At 41.9% G+C, this 22,880-nt stretch overlaps 2 protein-coding genes across 4 annotated transcripts; one reads left to right on the top strand and one right to left on the bottom strand.

The window, feature by feature from the left end:
* Positions 1-748: 748 nt before the first annotated feature.
* RB195_014154 (uncharacterized protein) lies at positions 749-22,828 on the bottom strand (the record flags this gene model as incomplete). Of its 3 annotated transcripts, XM_064204298.1 has the most annotated exons (15): positions 749-772; positions 828-908; positions 5,569-5,694; positions 9,435-9,542; positions 9,602-9,681; positions 13,080-13,100; positions 16,307-16,370; positions 16,771-16,842; positions 16,913-17,011; positions 17,068-17,157; positions 17,221-17,347; positions 21,790-21,883; positions 22,072-22,147; positions 22,213-22,261; positions 22,722-22,828. In XM_064204298.1, 15 exons carry the CDS (start codon positions 22,826-22,828, stop codon positions 749-751), a joined length of 1,218 nt encoding a protein of 405 aa, XP_064060177.1. The 3 variants fall into 3 exon arrangements, with proteins under 3 accessions (XP_064060177.1, XP_064060178.1, XP_064060179.1); XM_064204297.1 differs by lacking the exon at positions 13,080-13,100; XM_064204296.1 differs by lacking the exons at positions 13,080-13,100; positions 22,213-22,261; positions 22,722-22,828 and having other exon boundaries at positions 22,072-22,141.
* Positions 12,175-12,384, top strand: RB195_014155 (uncharacterized protein; the record flags this gene model as incomplete). The annotated part of the gene is made up of 1 exon (XM_064204299.1): positions 12,175-12,384. One exon carries the CDS (start codon positions 12,175-12,177, stop codon positions 12,382-12,384), a length of 210 nt encoding a protein of 69 aa, XP_064060180.1.
* Positions 22,829-22,880: the final 52 nt, after the last annotated feature.

Raw genomic sequence — 22,880 nt, 5'->3', positions numbered from 1 at the left:
ACGCCAGATTCGTGGGGTGATGCTTTTAAGTATAGAATTAAGGGGAGCTAGGTGAATGACATCTGAACCAAAGGTTCATGACACCATTCATGTAAAAGCAAGGAATAGGCTGCTGAGAGCGCCGAAGCGTAAACAGGGGAACGCGATCACACACACCTCGTAGTAATTATGAACGCCGTTTCCACGCCATTTTTCAAGACGATTAGAGGATTTGAGTGGAGTCACTCTAGTACTCGCAATCTACACCCTGAAACCTATGTTTTCTGTTAAGTTTTCCAACTATGTCAATGTCGAGATGCTTTGCCTTTAGAATTCAACCAGATAAATGATCATAACAGAAATCTCCGTGGTCGTTTTGTATCAGGACGGGAGAACTCGCATTGAACATATAGCTTCGGAGGTATGCACACGATATGTGAAATCATAGAGGAAAATGGTGAAGGAGTATGTTCTTGTTATATCCTGAGTGCACACAGTAACAGTAAATGGAAATATGATAAGTGCAAAGATGATGTCTTACTCGAGCCAGCATCTTAGTTATGCTTGTACGAATACTGCTTGTACTAATACTAGGATGGAAACGTGGTCGGTTCAGTTTGGAGTTGAACATAGTCCCGAGTTTAGTAAGTGATCTGCACAAAATATCATAAGAAGTTCAGCAAGAAATTATTTGAATACAGCTTTAATGTTGTAAAGTATGTCTTTTTGATATTGAATAAGAAGTGACATAACATGGGACCTTTCAGTGTTATAAGGTATCGTTTTCTTCTTCCTGAAACGCGCAATAATCATATAGAAGGGGATGAACGACGAATTGTTTTCCTTACAGCTTCCTGCGAACGCACATGCCATTTCGTCATCGTTAGTTGTGGAATTGGTTTGTTGTTGCTTCTCATTGGAACAGGAATCTGAAATCACTAAGAGATCAAGTACAAATCAGGAAGATGTTAGACTGCTGAGACAGCAAAAGTTAGACTGCTGAGGGTTGTCTACGAAAAGCGGGTCTACAGAATGACGTGAGGGTTGTAGGAATACCTCCAGCAAACCTCAAGGGTCAGCTGGTACGTAATCGTGCATATGATCGACTCTGCACAACAATGTTGAGCAGACAGGAAATTCTTTCCGTGGGGCCCCTGATACTCCCAGCTGCGTGGTTTGCCCGTATGGCAGAGAGGGTGATTGCATGATATCAGCAGTGTATCGTATCACGTGCAGGTTGTGCGTGACGAGTATATAGGGGAAACGGGACGTCCACTGTGTATAAGGGTCAAGGAGCATCTAGATGGACTCGAAAAATCTAAAACCTTCACCCCACTTGGAGCACACCGTAGAATCGAAGTGGAGGTAGAAGTATATTATTCTACGAGTCCGAGATCACAGCACGCAGAACGCTAGAGGCCTTTTGGATAACCGCCAAAAGTCCAAAAATGAACAAGAAGGATGAGTGCATTGCGATCACAAACGAGTTATCCCTATATCAAGACTTATGCGGGTTTTGATCTACGGGGCGGGCCGTGAGGTCCCTATATAAAAACCCTTGTGACTCGTAATTGTGGTACGTGGTGGTCTGCTGCGTTAACAAGTCTAGCTAATGAGGTAAGTACTAGCCAATGTGTTGCTGTTTGAGTTTGCCTACCGTTTGGATGCTTTCGGTAGGGTGATGAGGCGCTTGAGGGGATAAATCACTAATGGCTTTGAACTTTCCAGGCTCTGACGAAGGCGATAACGCCGAAACGTTAGCCGTCGTTTAATAAAGGCGATCAATACCAATCTTGGCTAGAGCTCAAGGAAATCAATTAAAAACTTCGTTATGGTGACTATTATCGACACGTTGCTCCTAGCATACAGTCATCGTAATCTACATATAATTATCAGCACCATTACAATCTGTTCTCTCATTGCTTGAAAATTGATCTTTCTAAGGCCAAGAAACGCCCGGAACTTAGTTTCGACCACTGCCACTTTGATGGTTCTCTAAACTATTAAAGTACCTTTCAGTCAGAAAGTAATTAATTGAACATTAGGCAAATGTCGTTAAAAAGCTTCTCTCCAATGACTCAGAACAAAATTAAAAAGAATTACAGACTTGAAATCTGCTTCTGCTCGCGGCTTTCTGCCGCTAAATGTTGCCTAGTTGTCAATGTGTTTGTGCGGTCATCATCATCTATCATTCAAGCGTGAACTTGATAGAATCAACATCTGCGCTGTGCAAAAAGCAAGGCTATATTGATATAATAAGGTCTAGTCTAGATTCGTAGAGAGTCGCGCTTTAGCTGGTACTCGAGAAATGGAAACAACAAAATACATCGTAATACTTTGGTATCTAAAATCGTGTTACCATAGTGTGAAATACGAGAATAAGATTTGTATTCTGATCTCTTCCGCGCTTCTCAAGACTCGAGAAGATGTATGTCTCTTTCAAATCTTGTATTCAATTGACTTCTGTACAAAGACTTAAGAAGTCCTCTTTTTAAAACCATTAATACTTCTTATGTTTTCGACTTTTGCACTACTAACATGCATTGCTAACTTTACTGGATTCGAAAATAATAATGCGATAATACCTAACTGTTCTACTATCACAACAACACTGACCGATTAAGATTTCTTAGGTGATCTTCGAGTCCTTTGCGAGAAGATATGCCACAGGGCAACCCTTGCGCGAGATCGGGTCAAATGGAAGTATTACCGATGCCTGTTCGAGCAGATCTATGAACAACGGGAGTACAGGTGATATACGTGATGTATATATGTACTTTCCTCTGTTTAAGGCAGTATGTTTCAGCTCGTATGTGATAGGAATCAAAACTCTTTAGTTTGATGCGTTTATTGTTCAGTAACCTGAATCACGTTAAAAAGACAACATTCAATGTGTGGTTTAGGAACAGAAAGAAGTCCCAGCTAGAAAAAGACCAAAGAACTCAAAGTCCAAAGTCTAACCAAATTCAGAATATATTCGCTTCGCTCCCCTTCACTTCATCAACGAAAATCAATATTAGTGCCCTTTTCTGCGTAATTAGATTTGTGTATCTCTAACAATCTTTCTTCATCTTTTTTTTATTATAAATAAAGGCAAAAAATCTAATAGATTTATTTCTAACCGCGTCAGTTCTACATTTGGAGAATATTCAAACTTCAGCTTCAAGCACTCCATCGATACCAATATAACGTAGACACAATTTGAAAGTATTACTCGAAATGTGGGTTTGCCCCTGTTTCCCTCCGAGAGAATCTTATCAATGAACGATGTTTTAGCAGATGACGTGAAAAACTTTATTCTACTGATAAAGATAACGTTCTACGTCAGATCATGTAAACTAATCGCTACTATTTGAGCAGCCGTTTGCATGCATGTTTCCACTTTCTGAGGAAGGCATGCTACCAACTTGGGGCGAATGGAGAAGGAAATAGACACGCGGAAGAGTCATAAAGGTGAAAAGCAACGCGCCCAGTGGCCACGGATATGATACATCTCGTTTACCTTTTGCGACATGTACACGAAGTTATTGCGCATCATTTCGATGCCACGGGACCAGTCTCACCCCATATTATAGCTATCTGGCTCCGGCGCGCCAATCCGACGCCGGTGGACCCGTCAAACCCCCTTTTTGGATTTTCGTAAGACACACACAGACACACAGACACACACAGACACACACACATATATATATATACCACACACACATACACACACACACACACACACACACACACACACACACACACACACACACACACACACACACACACACACACACACACACACACACACACACACACACACACACACACGGGCTAGGCTCGTTATTATACACCAGTCTGAATGTCCGGCTAAAGCCGGACTTCAGACTTTCGGTGGTGGTGTTTAGCTTCGCTCCCCTTCACTGATCAATGAAAGTTAATAGTAGAGGTGTTTTCTGTAAAATTAGATTTGTGTTTTTTTAACAACGCTTTCCTTCTCTTCTTTATATTATAAATTAAGGCGAAAGATTACGGAGCTTTCCTTCTAAACGCGTCAACTCTACAATTGGAGAATATTCGACCATCAGCTGCATACACTCCTTCGATGCCAGAATAATATAGATACAATTTGAAAGCATTACTCGAAGTATGGGTATTCCTCTTGATTTCCCCCAATAGTTATCACAGAATGATGTTTTAACATAAAATGACGTGAAAAACATCATTCTACTGATAATGATAACGTTCCACGTAAACATAAACACATAAACATCTTGCTACTATTTAAGCAAGGTGTGCGACGGGTCCGCCGGCGCCAGATACCTATAGAAGGGGTGCGACGGATCCGCTGGCGCCAGATACCTGTAGAAGGGGTGCGACGGGTCCAGTCCACAGGGGTTACACTGGCGCGTCGGCGCCAGATACCTATGGAAGGAGGTGCAACAGGTCCACCGGCGTCGAAATAGTGCGCAATAACTTCGTGTACATGACGCAAAAGATAGATGGTTGCAGCCGTTTCAAAGCCGTGGCCACGGGCGCTTTGCTTTACACCCTATATGACTCCTCCGTGTGTTCATTTCCTTCTTCGTTCGTCTCAAGTTGGTAGCATACCGCTCTCAGAAAGTGGAAAAACGCATGCAAACGGGTGCTTAAATAGTAGCAAGATGTTAATGTGGTCTGACGTGGAACGTTATCTTTATCAGTAAGATGATGTCCTTCACGTCATTTTATGCCGAAACATCATTCTTTGATAACTGTTTATAGAAAACAGGAGAAAAACCCATATTTCGCGTGATACTTTTAAATTTTGTCTATAATATATTGATAAGGAGTGTTTGAAGCTGAAGTTCGAATGTTCTCAAAATGTAGAACTGACGCGTTTAGAAAGAAGACTATGAAATATTTCGCTTATAGTTATAATATGAAAAAGGAAGAAAGATTGTTGGAGTCCAATTTCATAGAACTAATAACACTAATATTAATTTTCGTTGATTAGTGAAGGCGAGCGAAGCAAACAACACAGAAAGTCTGAAGTCCGGCTTTAGCCGGACGCTCAGACTGGTAAATAAATAAGCAAATAATAACAATAAAAATACAATGTAAATTCCCTTGTTTTTGCCCGCCTATTTAGTGAAACACAATCAGCAGAGCAAGTACGTGCAGAAAGCTATATCTGAAGGAGATGTCGTACAAATGTCTGCTTACAGTGCACGGGCACGATGTCAAAAACGCAATCTTACCTGATTAGGGAAAAGCTCCTCCTGAGGTTACATGCAAATTCACTGATGACTACCTGCCCTACCTATGTAACCATGAGGAATCGACTTCATGACGAAGTAACGAAACCCTGTTAGCAAGTATTAAAGACAAGGATACGAGTGTTTCAGAATATGTTGCCACTGTAGGACTCGAAGCATTCATTCCGTGAAGACATTGCACTTTGTAACGAGTTTCCTGTTCCTTATTTCTTCATAGTTTTATATATCACTTATTATGCGATAAGTGACGTAAACGCATCATTTGTAAAGAAGTCAAAGCTGTTAAACTATTTCTGTAAATGGGTCACGTTTTACTTTACTAAACATTTGCTATAAATTCTCTTATTACCTTTTTTAATGCATCAAAGTAATCGAGTTCCAGTACTTCCGCGGCTGTTTTGCGTTTTGTCGGATCGTAGATAAGAACATTTTGTAAGAGCGAAAGGGCTTTTTCATCAAACCCAGCCCCAATGAACTGAAAATGATAAATGAGTAGCTACCAGTCCACTATCTATGTTTACATGTGAGCAGCACCTGCAAATACATAGTTTAAAAACGTATACCATATAAATTTTTAAGAGAAACAATCAAATATAACCAATCCTTTTGTTTAAACAAAATAAAATTATAGGAAACACCTGCATATCTACAAATCATTTTTCTGAATCATACATTTTCCCCAGAGTTCTGGTGATTTCTTCACTCCGTGCTCGAAGAATGAGACAGGTGTTGAACCAGTTGCATACGTATGTTTCCGCTTGATCGTTGTGCTCAAATCACCGCCTTCTAGTGCTTCTTGAGGGGCCCGACCGTGTGATAATCGCATTGCGATATCTCAGCAGCAATAGCTAGAAGGTCGACAGACAACAATCAGTTGAAAAGTGCAAACAAGCGCATCTTCCAGATGTAAATCTGAATGATTTTTGAATCACGTGTACTTCTTGGCTAAGGGATGTCCCTGTTGACACTTTTGCCCTGATTTCGGCAAATGTAAACCAAGAAGCATTTAAATATGACGCGTTGGCGGATTTTTGAACCACTATTGAGAAAGCAGATAGTGTGGAGACAAGTTCTGATTTTACCAGGGCTTCTTTCCTATTTCTGAATGAAGACTGCAAATGTCACAAGTTTCTACATGTTATTGATGCAGGAGTGGTACAAGCTCTCTAATTTTTTACTGCATTAACTCGTCTTTTCGTATGTTCGTATCGTGCACTTTTCGTATCGTATCACATGTATATCATCACTGTATCACCAAGTACAGGTTAACCTCAATAAAAAAGCTTAAAAAACTCACTAGCACTAAATACAATCAGCCATTTAAAGGCATCACCCACGAATCTGGGGTGGTACGGGTTTCAGCCGGGTAATGCCTATATGGAGTCGTAGATTAATGGGAAGATGGTGATTCCGTTTATCTCTCCCTGTATCGGTGTAAACGGACGACCCCGGAACGCTGTTTCTTACGACAGTTTCTGTTCCAATGCGCAACCATTGCGCCCCGCTCCGCCTTCGTTTCGTCCGAATGGGTTTTCGACAGGGAGGTGGCGATGGTAGCGCGCTGCAATACAAGATGTCGTAAGAAACAGCGGTTCGGGGTCGTCCGTTTACACTGATACAGGAAGAGATGAACGGAATCACCCTCTTCTCAACAATCTATGACCCCGTACAGGCATTCCCCAGCTGAAAGCCGTACCACCCCGATTCGTGGGGTGATGCCTTTAAATAGATGCTTTGGACGAACGAACTACATAACAGTCAGGCGGCAGAAATTACTGAACTCTGCAAAAAAGTGTTATCGGTCAGCACCCCCTAGAAGCTAATTCGATGAGTCTTTGAGAAAATACATAGTCTTCCCCATTTTTTCTTTTTATTTTCCTCTTCCTCGGTTCTCCATTTTATCACGGTTAACTGTTTGCGTTGTCGATAATGAGGCATTTGGATCAGCATTCGGGTGAGATCCTTGCAAAATATGGAACAACGATGACGAATAAATTCTTTCAAGCTTCGATTTGGAAGCGACGATTCTTTGCAAGCTCTCGCTGGTGATGAAAAGGTTGGACAGAACTGTTGAAATACTATGAATTCCAAAATGTACATTGTGTATATTTGGTACCTAGTTATTTATTGTTATGTTTATGCCTTATGACCATAGTTATTTGTTAGTGCTTCTTAGTCGATCGTTAATGATTTCGATTGGTGACTCAGGGTTCGCGCGCAAAGGGACGGAGTAGCCCAGACCAAATGTATAAATAAAATATATAAAATATATATAATATAATAATAAAATAATAAATAATAATATATAATGTATACAATATATATATATGTATATTTTATATAAAAGGGCATGTCTGCGCATACAAAAGAATTTTGGACCGATAACCGAGCGAAGAGAGGTGGTTCTTCTGGGCTCCGGTGAGCGTTCCAAAATAAGGCGGATAGCCTAGGTTGAGTGAGGAAAACCGACGGGTCCTAAGTAGCAGCCATCGATTAGTCGTCGAGTGGCGGTGGAGGTCACTCGCAACATTTTGAAAGTAGCTGGATTACCAGTGCCAGATTGGGACCAACTAGTGGTGTCATGATGAGGCCGCATTACTCCACTTCACCAATCGACAACAAGCTCTTATAGTCATACTCGTGCTATCTTCGATCTTCATTATCCTCAGTACATCGTAATCATTGCCTCGCCTAATCTCAGGAGCTCTCAGTAGGATCTTCCATTCTCACAAGTTAACAGCATTGCCGTTTAATCGGATGAAGAATATTACTTGACTGTGTTGGTTTTTCTAGGGGCAACGGTCTGTACCGTGAATATTTTTTGTGTATCTTCGCCTCGTATTAATCCTGGAAATAAAACTGCGGACCACTAGTTCTACTTTCATGCTGCAAGTATTGCCTGCCACATCGCAAAAAACGACGCTGTGATTGAGGTAAGACTTAGTTGGCCTGAAATTCCAGGGTATTGTTGGTGAATTCTTCAGAGAGGATCCCCCTTGTTCATTCGATTCGTGACCACACAGGTAATCCACCAAATTCTGGTTGTCTTGGGTGCACCCTCTCTCTTGAGTTCTACATATAGTGTCAATTTTAATTTACAGAACTACCTTTTAGCTTGGGACGACGCACCTCAGCGAAAATATGGGGAGTTAACACGCGTCGCCGATGAAATCAAGTAAATCAAGTATTAGAGAAGAAACAACAACCTAAATGTTTCGCAAAAGTGTAAGACAGAAGAAAATAGAATGGGAATTTCGTTGTTATGGAATATCTATGTATGAAAGGAGTTACTCTACTTTTACAATGGTGTAGTGTAAAACATAGTAGAAAACATTGGTCTCTCTGCTCAAGGTAGACGTCTTCCCCTAGACTATTGTTACTGCTGGATTTTTTGTCCTCTAAAACACAAAAGATGTTTCCAAGGTAGCAGTAACTACTAGCGTTATGGGTCTTTAAGCGGTGGTATTGATATCATTATAAAAGCTAGCATACAAGCAATGCAGAGACATAATACTGCACCGCAGCGTTAGCGCGAATGCATACCCTGATCAATCCTGACTTAGTAAGTTCCATCAGCTCTGAATAATTGAAACGCCAAGATTTTTCAATTTTTTTATTGCAACATTTGTAAAAAGAAAAACAACAGTGGTAAAAATCTCACTCTCTAGGAAAATCAATGGAAGTCGAAGATACATTCGCCAAGGGCCCATTTTCTTTGTATTCGGTTTTTTGTATTGAAATCTGGGATCATTATAGGGGCAGCTCTATATTACTTCAAGATTTTAGCGCAGAAAAAACGAATGCGAGTAAAAAAGACTAGAGACTTTTCACCAATGCTGCGATCTTTTCAGGGTCAAAACAACATGAAAGTGGGTGCAGTTGCGTAAGTGGCTGGATGCGGTGTGGCGGGGCGTGGCGTTTAGGGTCAAAGGGAACACCAAGTAGCGCCATGCTATGATGATGGCGACGGTCCCACCTCGATTCCAAACGCTTTCTCCGCCGCTTCGAATGTGCGGGCAGTGCCACCTGTACAGCTCTGCGCTTGATTAAACGTTCACAACAGTGCGCTCAATAACCATCAAACCGCAGACCGTGCGGGCAGCCCGAGGCACTTGCACAGTGCTTAATGTCGTCAAACTTGCATTTTTTTTCTGTTTTGACAACTACTTGATTATTATATTACTATCCACTAGAAACTACTAATTTTATTCGTACTTTTGCAAGTCCTCTGGGAGATGATCTGCGCACACGTGGCCTGCTAGCTGCCATAGCTTTTATTTCTTCTGTACTTGGATATCCCAACACTTCGACTATCATTTTCACCTAAATTTTTAGGAGCTTCATGGCTATATTTCATTTTCTCGTTAGAAATGTGAGCGAACCTGCTCTTCAGAATTTCTTCCTTTAAACAGTGGCTTTGCAGTTATAAAATCATAAGTGACACATGCAGCAGACCAAACATCTATAAACGCAAGTTTTGTAATATTGAAATATTTTCTCAAAGTTTTTGTGAGAATTTATACACAGGATGTTCTAACGCTTCGGTTACAATGATGGCAACTTGTTCCAAAATACCTCCAAGAGAGTGCAAATAAACTCCAAATGTCTTGGTTTGAAAACTGCGTTTAGGAAGTTCTTACTATTGTTAGCCACGGACATGATAATCTCTGCACAACTCAGACAGGGTTCTTGCTCTGAGTATTCTAGCTGTCAAATCTTGGAGAAAAGTACTTGTCATTTCTAGGTCGGCAGTTCTCCGACGTCGCAGCACCCTTTGTTGGCCCTATCAAACACAACAGGAAGAAAGTGGGGATGTTGGTATTTCCATGTAAATATTAGGTGAAGTAAAACGTTCTGAGCGTTTTCGCTAAAAACCTTTAATGAGCCATATCTGACTAGTAAACATCACATCGGTTCATACTGTACGGCGATTTCGAGATGACATTGCCCTTTAAAAAAAATCTTCATCAACATCGTGTTTGGTCGGGTTAGCTGCATGTTGTAGCGTTCAAAAATGGAAGTTAAAAAAGATTCGATACATTCTTCAGCGGCCAAGATGAAAACGCGGAGTAAACAGTCAGAAAATTTTGTGCTGTTTATGGACCTAATACTAGTAATGATATTGTATCGAATACAAAGCGCGAGTGTATCGCAGTCGGCAAGAGGTTCCACAACCTGCACGATTGATCGGAGGATCGAATCCGCCCTAGTCCTCACCAAGCCTTTCATCCCTCCAAGGTCGATAACTTGGTACGAGACCTATCTAGAAGGATAAAAACACTGAAGTGACATATCGGCTAGTTATCGCAAGTCATGGTATAGGCCATTTACACGTTCGTTAACCTCAAACGATTCTTAATTGAAGTAAACGTTGTGTTATCACATGAAAATCGTCAGGTCGGACCTATAGTGAATTGAGTGATTGATAAACGCCAGACACTTTATCCTTTTTATCCCTTATCGAATGCAACAGCAAAGCGTTGGTTTCAATGATTCCGTTCCGACAGCACGAAGATGAGGCTCGCTCTGGTAAGCCAATCGTAGAAAATGTCGATAAAATCATGGAAATCGTCAGGTCGGACCTCTATGCGAGCATGTATTGTATTGCCCAGCAACTGAAGACTAGCCAGAAAACCGTTTGAATCCATCTGCATAAGGCTGGTATCACGAATCTCGATGATCTCTGCTATACAAATTGACGCATCTTCAACGACGCGTCAAAAGCTCCGAGAGCTTGGTTGGTGGTTCTACAACAGCTGTATAGTCCAGACCTGACTCCAAGCGACTATCACCTTTTCTATTCTTCTTCCTTTTCTTGGGAAGTTTTCTTAATGGTACAAATCTGACCTCAAGGGAGGATTGTTAAAATGAGTCAAGTTTTTTGCCGGTAAAGACAGGGACTTCTTAAACTGCGGAATTATGAAATTATTACCAAAATGGACAAAAGTTATCGAAGAAAATGGTACATATTATCCATCATTAATATATTAACAAGTGGGCTATTTCTATTTTAATTTTAAGGTCGTGATAAGGCAAAAAACCGTTCTGAACTTTTACTTCCACCTAATATATTTCTATTTATGGAAATCGGGGATGCCAAAAACGCCTTCTAAAATTCCTGTAGTTTATCATATTACCATTTGAATCAAATAATTAAGAAGATTCAAACGAATCATATTTATGTAACCAAGAGGAGCGCGGAAACATAATCGGAAATATTCTACGGAATGAACAATCATCATTTGTGTACTCTGTACAGCACACGATGCTACACTCGTCACAAGTTGTTCCTCGAGCTACTGGTCAATGCAAAAATAATTCGCGTTTTTCATTGCCTTATCTTCACGATAAATTTTTTCTTGTTACACTCATCTTTAACATTAGAAGTTGTGTAGTATAGTGTATTGCATCTCGTTGTGGTTATTAGTGTTGAAATAATTTTGAAGGAGAATCTGTATTTGGTCAGTACCAAGACTTAGAAGGTAATATGTCCATACAAGATTTTCACTGAATCTTCTTCCACGAGTCCAGGCTGGGTTGGTCTGCAACAGAGATATCTCAACTCTGTTTGGGATGAGGGAAGCACCACTGAATTCACGGTCTATATATTTCGTTGCGGCAATATGAGCCTTGAAGATAAGGAATCGCGGGCGCCCTTCTGAAGTTGACGACCATCTGCTGAAGGCCATCATCGTAGAACATCCGCTTAAAACAACACGAGAGGCCCAACAACTGAGCATTCCGCAGTCGTCCGCCATCTAGAAAAAAATTGGAAACTTGAAAAAGTTGAACAAATGGGTGCCGGGTGCCGCATGAACTGAGCGAGTCCCGAAGAAATCACCGTGTACCGTCAATCCTTCTGCTACGCAACAAGAACTATCCACTCCTCGGTCGTAAAGTTACGTGAGATGAGAAATGGATCCTTTACGACAACAGGAAGCGACCTACTCAATGGATGGAAAAGGATGAAGCTCCCAAGCATTTCCCGAAGCCAAAAATGTACCCGAAGAAGACTATGGTGACTGAATGGTGGTGTGCTGCTGAAGGTGTAATCCACTGCAACTTCACTTCACTTCATGAAATCTGCGAGATCATCCATGCAGAGAAGTACTGCAAAGAAGTGGACGAAATGCTCCGAAATTCCAGCTTGTTCGCATCGCATTAATGAAAAGAAAGGGCCCGATTCTCCTACACGACAATACAACACATTCCAAAGGTGACGCTACTGAATTTGAACGGGTGCGTATCGTTAGGTACCCGCAGCCTCCGCGAAAACCTATCCTTAGGGGAAACGACTGGCAACGCCTATCGTTAATTGCTCTGCGCAGCAGTTAATAGCGTCAGCAGAGCATTGCCCTGCGTTCACCTTACGCCCTGCCCATCACGTCGTCCATCTTCGGACCTCATCGTCTAACGAGGTGCGAAACACGCCTCGCAAGAGCACGTTATCTCTGATATTGCTTCTGCACGGAGGATCGATTGTTTACGTATAAAGATACATCGAATGATTGCACACGAAATCCCAGAAATAGAAAATAATAGTGTTTTATTTATGTAAAAGAAACAAATCGAAACTTTTACAAACTGCAGCAGTATCTCATATGGATTAAATAGTCTGTATAAACACAAATATACATCTATATCTTCTATATAGTTTTTTTCTCAATCACAAATCTACAACTTTCAAAAACCAGGCTCTCGTTTCTACACCTTTTAACTTTTATTTTGGAACGTTTTCAATTTTCGGCTTCATTTATCCTTTCTGATGTTGTTTTTTTTTCTTGTACAAATCTCCTACGTTCTTTATCCATTTTTAGCATTTTCATTTTCTACGTCTTTTTCCACTTGCTACGTTGGTACCTTTTTCTTCTTTGAACATTCCTAGAAGTCAACTCTATCACTTAATTGCAACAGAAAAACGGCACATGACCTCAGTGACGTGATGATGGTTGGGCGTGGCTTAGTGATCACAACTAGTCTAAGATATGCCTGCCACCATAATCGCCAGATCTTTCGTAAACCTACTATCATTTTTCCAAACATCTGGTGAGCTGTCTAAGAGGTAAGATTTTCCAAAACCAAGGTGATGCCGAAAATGACTTCCAGAAGTTCGTGGACTCCAAAAGCTCCTAATTTTATGCAGCAGAAATAAGCAAACTTGTGTCTCCTTGGCAAAGATGCATGGACTGTAATGGTCCTTACTTCGATTGATATAATTGATTTTGAGGCGATCTATAGCATTTCGAAGTGAAAAAATAATACAAAAATAATGCGTAGCATTCGAAAACGCGCATTATTTTTGCACCAACCTAATATTTGATCTCCCATATGCAGTTCCTTAATACATTATCCAGAAATCAATACTTGAGGGAAGCGTATCACGATTTCGACGTGGTGCAGATACCACGGCTAAGGCCTAGAGTTCGGACTGTAGATTACGGAACAAAGTCTCCAATCTACAATCCGAACTCTAGGCATGAGCTACTAAAGCTGTTAATATAAAGCGTATTAAAGGTTGCAAAGAGCGGAGATATCACAGTACTAGATGAGAGAATACAATGCCGAGAACGAGAGGTCTTGTAGATTGGTAGATAATTCAGAGGTATTTTGTGATTTTTTGTCTCATATATCAGTTTGCAAATGAGCGACAGCTATGGAATCCTACAATTTTGCATTGGAATTGAGGACCTAGACATATCCGGCTGATCCAAGAAATGTTATTCAGTTAGTATTAGCTAGTTATTAATGCAAGAACCGTTTTGACAGTTTATTTTTACCGCGCCACAACACATGATAAAAGAGGGGAGCGTAGTGACCAAGAGCAGCACGTTTCACCGAGCTGAGGTGATTCCTACACAGTTGTTGTCGCGCCTCAGCTTTTCAAGTCATTTTCAGAGTCAGCGAAATATAAATAGCATTCGTTGCCGCAAATCAGATTTGTCGACCGAAAGTTTCTTCGTATGACTCCTCGCGGCATATAGTTCTTGGAAGAAGATACGAAAACACACTAGGAAAGATGGGAGGTGCCGTACTAATTTCCAGAGCAACGCTGCACTGTCCAAAACTTCTTCAGCATGCTATTTCAGCAACAAATATTACCTCTTCTTTTTTGCAGATATCCATGAAACGTAACTAATGAATCGAATGATTTTACATCACTATAACAAATATAATTATCTCAGATTAGTTCGGAAAAGGGCAATGATTAAGCTTCTGTTAAGCAGCATACGTAGAAATAGAGAACATAAGACTATTTAAGTCATGCAGGGTGACCAAACCGAAGCAACCAATCACAGGGAAAGTAATCTGCAAGCTTGCAGATTTTCCCTGACACTTGGAGAAGCGGAGTACCCCCATTCAATCGGTTTTTTCGAAATACCGGCAACTCCGAGCACGTATATGAAAGGATGAAAGGATAAAGTGTCTGGCGTTAGTCGATCCGCTTGAGATGCGCCACCACTTTCACTCCTATCCAGAATCGTTCGAGGTTTACGAACGTGTGACTCGCCTATACAATGACCTGTGGGGGCTGGCCGATGTGTCATTTCAGTGTTTTTATCTTCCCAGACAAGATTGGTACCGATTTCTCGACCCTGGAAGGATGAAAAGCTTGATGAGAGCTAGGGCGGATTCGAACCTCCGGCAAAAAAACCTCGATCCAGGCAGTGGAACCTCTAACCGACTGCGCCACACCCGCCCCAAACACTTATATATCATAGTTTTAACTGATTTCCTTGAGCTGTAGCCAAGATTGGTATCGATCTTTATTAAACAGCGGCTAACGTTTCGGCGATATCGCCTTCGTCAGAGCCTGGAAAACTCAAAGCCATTAGTGACCTATCCCCTCAAGCGCCTCATCACCCTACAGAAAGCACCCAAACGGTAAGCAAACTCAAACAGCAACACATAGGCTAGTACTTACCTCATTAGCTAGACTTGTTAACTCAGCAGACCACCACGTACCACAACTACGAGTCACAAGGGTTTTTATATAGGGACCTCACGGCCCGCCCCGTAGATCAGAACCCGCATAAGTCTTGATACAAGCACGGTATCCCTCTCGAAGACCCAACGTAGTGGATGGCCCAGAGAAGATCCCTTTCTGTTTACCTTATATATCTGATGATATGAGCAGAGCAGTACGGGGCTGTCTACGAAAAGCGGGTCTAAGGAATGACGTGAGGGTTGTGGAAATACCTCCAGCAAACCTCAAGGCGAAGCTGGTACGTAACCGTGTGTATGATCGACTCTGCACAACTCCCAGCTGCGTGGTTTGCCCGTATGGCAGAGAGGGTGATTGCATGATATCGGGAGTGGTGTATCGTATCACGTGCAGGTTGTGCGGTGACGATTATATAGGGGAAACGGGACGCCCATTGTGTATTAGGGTCAAGGAGCATCTAGACGGACTCGCAAAATCAAAAACCTTCACCCCACTTGGAGCACACCGTAGAATATGCCATCCAAACTCTGAAGTAGAGGTAGAAGTTCGTATATTATCCTACGAGTCCGAAATCACAGCACGTAGAACGCTAGAGGCCTTTTGGATAACCGCCAAAAGTCCAAAAATGAACAAGAAAGATGAGTGCATTGCGATCACAAACGAGTTATCCCCGTATCAAGACTTATGCGGGTTCTGATCTACGGGGCGGGCCGTGAGGTCCCTATATAAAAACCCTTGTGACTCGTAGTTGTGGTACGTGGTGGTCTGCTGAGTTAACAAGTCTAGCTAATGAGGTAAGTACTAGCCTATGTGTTGCTGTTTGAGTTTGCTTACCGTTTGGGTGCTTTCTGTAGGGTGATGAGGCGCTTGAGGGGATAGGTCACTAATGGCTTTGAGTTTTCCAGGCTCTGACGAAGGCGATATCGCCGAAACGTTAGCCGCTGTTTAATAAAGATCGATACCAATCTTGGCTACAGCTCAAGGAAATGAGTTAAAACTACGTTTCAATATGCCGAGATTCAAAGACAGTCGAACATGGGCAATACTTATATATCAACCTGAGAAGTTCTGTGGCATGATATGTCTGGCAAGAAAATGCGGTTAACACCGCCAATTCACGGTTTGATAGCCTTCATTTACGAACCTATTGCCGGAGTAAGCACCGTACTTCCGAAGAGCAGTTCAGGTGGACGATAGTACCTTGTTACCTGGAACAAATCAATCTCGGGTATTATACTTTTCTTCCAACTTCACTTCTGCCTATCTAAAATTGAGAATATATTGAGTGTCATAAAGAAACAAGGTTGTGTAAACCATTTTAAAGATTGCAGTCAACTTGCAGACTCTGGGGCGAACCAACGCACTATTAAATCATACTATGTTTTCGCGGAAGAAATGAGGGAAGCGGAGACTAGTCAGAGGTAAGAATGAGAACAGTTCTGAACTCGATCTGAATTATCGTTTTCTTAGAGAACTTCAGACGGACCGTTAAAATTATGCAATAGAGCTGAGTATTCGCATTTCTGGTATGCGATTCCGCAATAAACATGGCACGCATGTTTCATTGGAATGTCACAGGTTGTACGAAAAAAAGAGCGTTTAATTCACCTGATAAGAAGAAGACCCTACAGTACCGAAGTGAACAGCGTTACCGAAATCTGCGAGTTTCAAATGACCTTCCTAAATAAGTAATTTTTATGACTTATTTTTATTCATGTGCATTGTTAATGTTCACCGCTTTGATCCTCACCATATGGTTTAAAACAATGTTGGAGGGTTTAATATCCAAGTGAATAATTTTGCAGCTAAAAAGGAAGCTAACTGCAGAAAAGAGTTGATATGAGTACAGCTAAAATGTTAGGGTTATACGATTGATAAGCACGTTTTCGTAATGTCAAATCTTACTTTTGCATCGAGTGCGTCAAATTTAATCCCTTTATCTCTCAATCTTTGAATATCGTCCGGCAAGTAGTCTAGTACCAAGCAGTGAATAACCTGAAATTTGTTGGGAAACACACTCGAAAGCAGGGTTTGATAAAGCTTTAATTAGGGAAACACCTGTTTGTCAATTCTTCTTGTGAAATGATATAAAAGTGTTACAATATTGGGATGCGGGGGAATATGTGATAAGACTTCGATTTCAGGAAAAACTTGTGTTTTTGCTGCTATAACATTTTTTGGTTCCCTAAAAGGAGGAACGTATAATGATTGAAATAAAACATCGTAATGTTTTGTGATAGTGTGCCTGCGAGGTTTTTAGAACTCTTTATTTGAGAGTTGAGAGTCATCCTAGGATCCGTGGTATTTATCGATCCATCTTAGGAATTGTAATTAAGGAAAAACAGTATGTATCGTACTCGTCATTGTTGAAATGTATCTCGAAAGAACAGGCCTGTCGTCGTCTTCTACCAGATCAAGTATGGAGGAGGATTGAGAGTGGATCTAGAGCGATCTGCGATTCTATTCGGTCTAACCTCAGCTCGACCCTGCGTGTAAAGTACGATAGATTTTTGGGTATGGAGAATGGAAACCATCTCAACAATGGAAGTAGTCCACGCAGACTCCACCGAGCAACTAACACAACAGCTCAAAATGTTGTTAATAATCAAGGGGCAAGAGTAACGGTACTCGGCAACATTCATTTGTCCTATAATGCTGCTGACTTTCTGAGCCTTGGGCCATCATTTTCAATTTCACATCGAATCGATGGGTCAATATTCCGTAAAGTCACAGTAGGCCTCCACAAGCTTCGGAACCAGCTTCGAATCAGAGCAAGGAATGAAAGTAACCATCAACAGGCTGTACCTATGAGCAGAAGAGCGTTACCCTCAACACCATTTTCGCGCAACTTCTATAAAGAACCTAAACCAGCTCGCGAAACAGATACAAAATTTAGGATTATACTATCTGGGGTGTTGTCCGCTTATAACCATCATCATAGACGACTTACCTTTAACAATCTCATGCACGAGCAATGGTAGGGTTTCACGGAAATCCGCGAAATGACTACAAAAGGAAACATGTGCCCTTCAGTAAGCGATAGGGGTAGGGAATTCGTAGTCATGTCACAGGTTCTTGATCGGGAAAGAAAAAATCTTCACTTGCAAGATGAAGCGATCTATCGCCGCGTAACAGAGAAAGAATTCCTTGTGCAGTGCAAACACTTCAATCATGTATGGATGTCTATGCGAAAATCTGCTGGTCTTGACGAACGATTTGCGAGCCGCCTCAAGTTTGACAAACCGACCTGCCCTGTGTTCTATAGCCTCATCAAAACGTATAAGCTGAACCCCGATGAGATGAACTGAATATCAGCGGCAAGATTCAAAATCCGACCAATAATAAGCTGTGTGGGAGGACCAACGGATCGAATTTCGTGGTTCCTTAATAAAATCGTGAGTCAAATTTTGCCTAAAATACCATCTCATTTGTCGAACACGCACCATTTCCTTATATTATTATTCGATTACGCAATGCGAGAGTTGAGGGCAACTGCGTGATAGAGACCTCACTCTACACGAATGTAAAAAACAGTGAGGCGTTGCAAGCTCTCTTTGAGATGAGAGATTTATATGGTAACAATTTGGAAACATATGGACTTAGTAAATCTCGCATAATAACACTTATCAAGGAATGCCTGAATTGTAATATCTTCAGGTGGTCAGGAAATTATTTCGCACAACTGAGAGGGCTAGTAATGGGTCAACGGTTAGCACCAGTACTGGCGATCTGCTTTATGAGCAGAACCGAAGAACCAGTGCTTTCGCGTAGACCAATAATGTGCAGCAGATATATTGACGACTGTTGCATCATAACATCAACACAGTCCGAAATGGACGAGTGTTTCCGAATACTCAACCAACAATCGCGGTATATAAGACTCACACGAGAAACCCCAAAAGAAGGATGGCTTCCTTACCTCAACGCACAAATAAGTACTTCAAACGGCACTATTGGAGCAAAGTGGTATCGCAAAGAAAGTTGCAAGAACATCACATTGCATGCCAAACCTGCACATCCGACTGCAGTAAAACGCGCAGTGATTCGTAATATGAATTTCAAAATTTCAAAACCGCTAGTGAAGTATGCACTGGCAACCAAGAACGACACGAATCACGAAGAGTAGCCTTGAAAATTGCATGTGCTAATGGCCATATAGTACGTCCGCATTACCGAAGAACCCGCACTGTGAATAGCAATGTTCCGCGCGAAAACAAAATTTCTCTTTGTCTTCCTTTTATCTCTGACAGTGTCAGTGCTGCTGTTCAGCGCAGCACAATTACAGGATGACGTGATCTTGGTAAATATCCCAAATGCAAACATCAAAAGCCAGCTTGTTAGAAACAGACTATATGATAGATATTGCATCTGTGAAAGATGTGTTATTTGTCCTTACGGAAAAACAGGCGACTGCGCACAAATGGTGGTAATACATGAGATTGAGTGCTTGATGTACAATGCGACTTACATCGAGGAGACCGGTAGAAATTTTGGAGTGAGGGTAAATGAACACATGGCAGGAAAACGACGAAAAGGTTTGATAGCACCATTAGGAAGGCACAGACATGAGGCCCACAACGGAAACGATTACGATGTTAAATGCGTTATACTGGCTCACGAAACAAATAATAATATCGGGAACAAATAATAATATCAAATAATAATATAATAACAAATATCGGCAAGGAAGACATTGGAGGATTTGAATTCTTAAAAGAAACCCTTCAATGAATAATAGGAATGAATGCTTGTCGATAACGAATGAGTTCTTGCCACTTGTACCGCTGTGATCTATAACCGCCTAATATTCTGTGTGTAGATCAAATTATCGTCGCTGATGATCTACACGCAGCAATACTCATTCGCTGGTACACTGAATGACAAGTGCGTGCTACCAGCCGCGCCACGTCCGGTGGAACAACACGTAAGGCTAATTTCAATGTATATAGGTTTCTGTTTTCACTACCCTGAACGATTATAGAAACACTGACCCACAGTAGTGTGGCACTTGACGGGATAAACGTAGCATTGCTCCAGTCATCATCTATTTAGGCCTCTGAAGACGGCGAAAAAGCCGAAACATCAGGCAAATAAAGAGTTCCATATAAAAACCTCGCAGGCACACTATCACAAAACATAATGTACTGTGTAGTTATATGTTGGTAATCTGTCACTAAAATACTTCCACAACGATGAAAAGAAGGCGATACACCTGAATAACTGGAAGTGTATTCCTAGGAAATAATTTGAGTAGAGGATGAAAAAAGTGGCGCAATCTTCTTAGCTCAAAGTACCAGCCCGCCCTGTTCTCGAGAATCTTCGAAAAAAAAAAAAAAGAAAAACCTTGCTCCTCGGGTTCTGTTCAAGTGTAACTATGTCAGCGAATTCAGCAATATTAAATTCGAAAACATACATAGATATGGAAAGGTTCTAAAGAAACCTATATGTTGCACAATCTCTTTTCATTTAATTGTTTTTATTTGTTGTACACTTGTTCTTCAGAGTGCTGCAGCTTACGTGTGTATCTGTATCTGTGCGGCTCCTTTCCAGCACCACATTCTCGTTGCAGCGTAAGTTTTTGGAAAATCGCAAAAGACCCTTCTTCCTTATCGTGTCCTCGATAAAGCAGAAACTAGGGACATTTTAGCTGGTGAATTGCTTAGATGCAGTTTAGAGAAAAATCCTTGAGTGACCCCGAAAGAAGTTGATTTCTGAGGTAAAGAAAAAACTTGACATAATGTGCTATTGCGTTCAAGGCGGCGCGGCGAAACAGTGGTTTCTGCATTCCGATTAGAGCTAACAAGGATCCAACCAACCGCAACCGCTTGCGCAGTTGCACCAACAGTCAAGTCCTTTCGACCCGACCTCACGCACTCAGATAAGAAAGTTATAAAGCAGTGAAAACACATGCTGCATCGGTTTGAGCTGAACGCTTCTAAGGCGTTAGGCTTGAACGGTGTCGGCACTGCAAAGAACAAATTTATAGTTGGGTCAAAACGGCATGAAGCACGGACAGTTGCGTATGCGGCTGCGCTCGAAGCGACGCGGTGGAGCGTTGCGGTTGAGATCGTGGGGAAATGCGCGCTACTGCTACCAATCTCTGCTGTTCGCCATTGTCCCACCCCAATTCCAAACGCTATCTCTACCGCACCGCTTCGAGCGCAGCCGCTTATGCAACTGTCCTTGCTTTATGTTGTTTTGAGCCGGCTATAAAAGCATGACGTGAGAAACGATAAAGTTAAAGTTTCTGGCGTTAATCAATCCGCTTGGGATGCGCTCCCACATTCACTTCAATTCAGAATCGTTTGAGGTTTACGAAAGTGTATCTGGCCTATACAATGACTTGCGGTGGCTAGCCGATGTGTCAAGTCAGTGCTTTTATCCTCCCCGACAAGTCTGGTACCAATTTATCGACCCCGGAGGGATGAAAAGCTTGGTGAGCACTAGGGCGAGTTCGAACCTCCGATCGATCGTGCAGGAAGCGGAACCTCTAACCGCTACACCACACCCGCCCTGTGAGAAACAATAGAAATAATTGTTTTCTGGACATGCCCATCACTATAAGAATAATTCCAAATCACATCTTTGAAACATTCTGTGATACAGTGCTTTAGGCTAAAAACATACCAGGAATTTTTGATAGCCACTTTCCTGTCCTCTGGTTCAATCAAATCCGCAGAGTACACATTGGAAAATCGACCACTACCACAAACCCTTTCACCTACAACATGATATTTTGTGATACCACTGAGAACTGTGTTACGCCCCGTTCTACAGAGCTTTTATTGGATTGCCATAGGTGTCTGACTGGATAGACCGTCCTTCCTTATTCTAGGTAGAACCCAGCTACTAGATGTGCTGCCCTGCACTGCTACCAGCGACAACCGCATTGCTGCAACCAACACCTGCCTTGGATATTAAGAGAAACTTCTTCTGTGTTCCCTTTCCCATGGATCCGAATAGCCTTGAGGATTCCCATGTGCCACTGAAGGTACACCTGCGTACTACAGCTCCGTTCATTGATAACATTCAGGGTAAATCAAATGTCACCTCTGAGAGAAGAACAGCATCAACAAACAACTGCTTACCGCATACACTACTTTAAGAATACACTCCACCGGTCTCACCTAAACCGTCATGTAATGCACTGATGCTGCAAGCAGTAAAGCGGATATTAACGCAGTATAGAACATATAGTCGGCTCAAAACGACATGGACGGCGCGGTGGAGGCACCAGTGGGAAACGAGGTAGAACCGTGGCAGACTACAGCGATAGGTGGTCCCAACAAGGGTTTCACCACACTCTTAACCGCTACTCTCCACCGAAGCGCCTCCAGAGAAGCCGCGTAATCAATGTCGTGCTTCATTCCGTTTTGACTCTACTATAGAACCACAAATTATTTCACATTGTTTTAAAGTGTGAGCGAATGGAACGGGGATTTTTCTTGATAGGTAGGGACGAGAACGTGGTATACAAAGATCACACTAAAAATGAGCAGCAGCAAAACGACATGAAGCTCGGTGCATTTGTGTATGCGACTGCGTTCAAGGCCACGTACGATGGATCGTAGTGGCTATGATGTGAGGTCAAGGGAGGATCCTTGTTAACAAATTCTTCGCTGCAGTTGGCGATGGTCCCACCCCTATTCCGCAGGTGCAGCCGCATGCGCAAAATCATCGAGCTTCTGCTCGCTTTCGCCCGACTATACGGATTTCAA

The sequence above is a fragment of the Necator americanus genome, chromosome V (genome assembly GCF_031761385.1).
Source record: "Necator americanus strain Aroian chromosome V, whole genome shotgun sequence".
Taxonomy (NCBI): Eukaryota; Metazoa; Nematoda; class Chromadorea; order Rhabditida; family Ancylostomatidae; genus Necator; species Necator americanus.
Note: the sequence above shows the minus strand (reverse complement) of the source record. Positions and strands in the feature narration are given on the sequence as shown.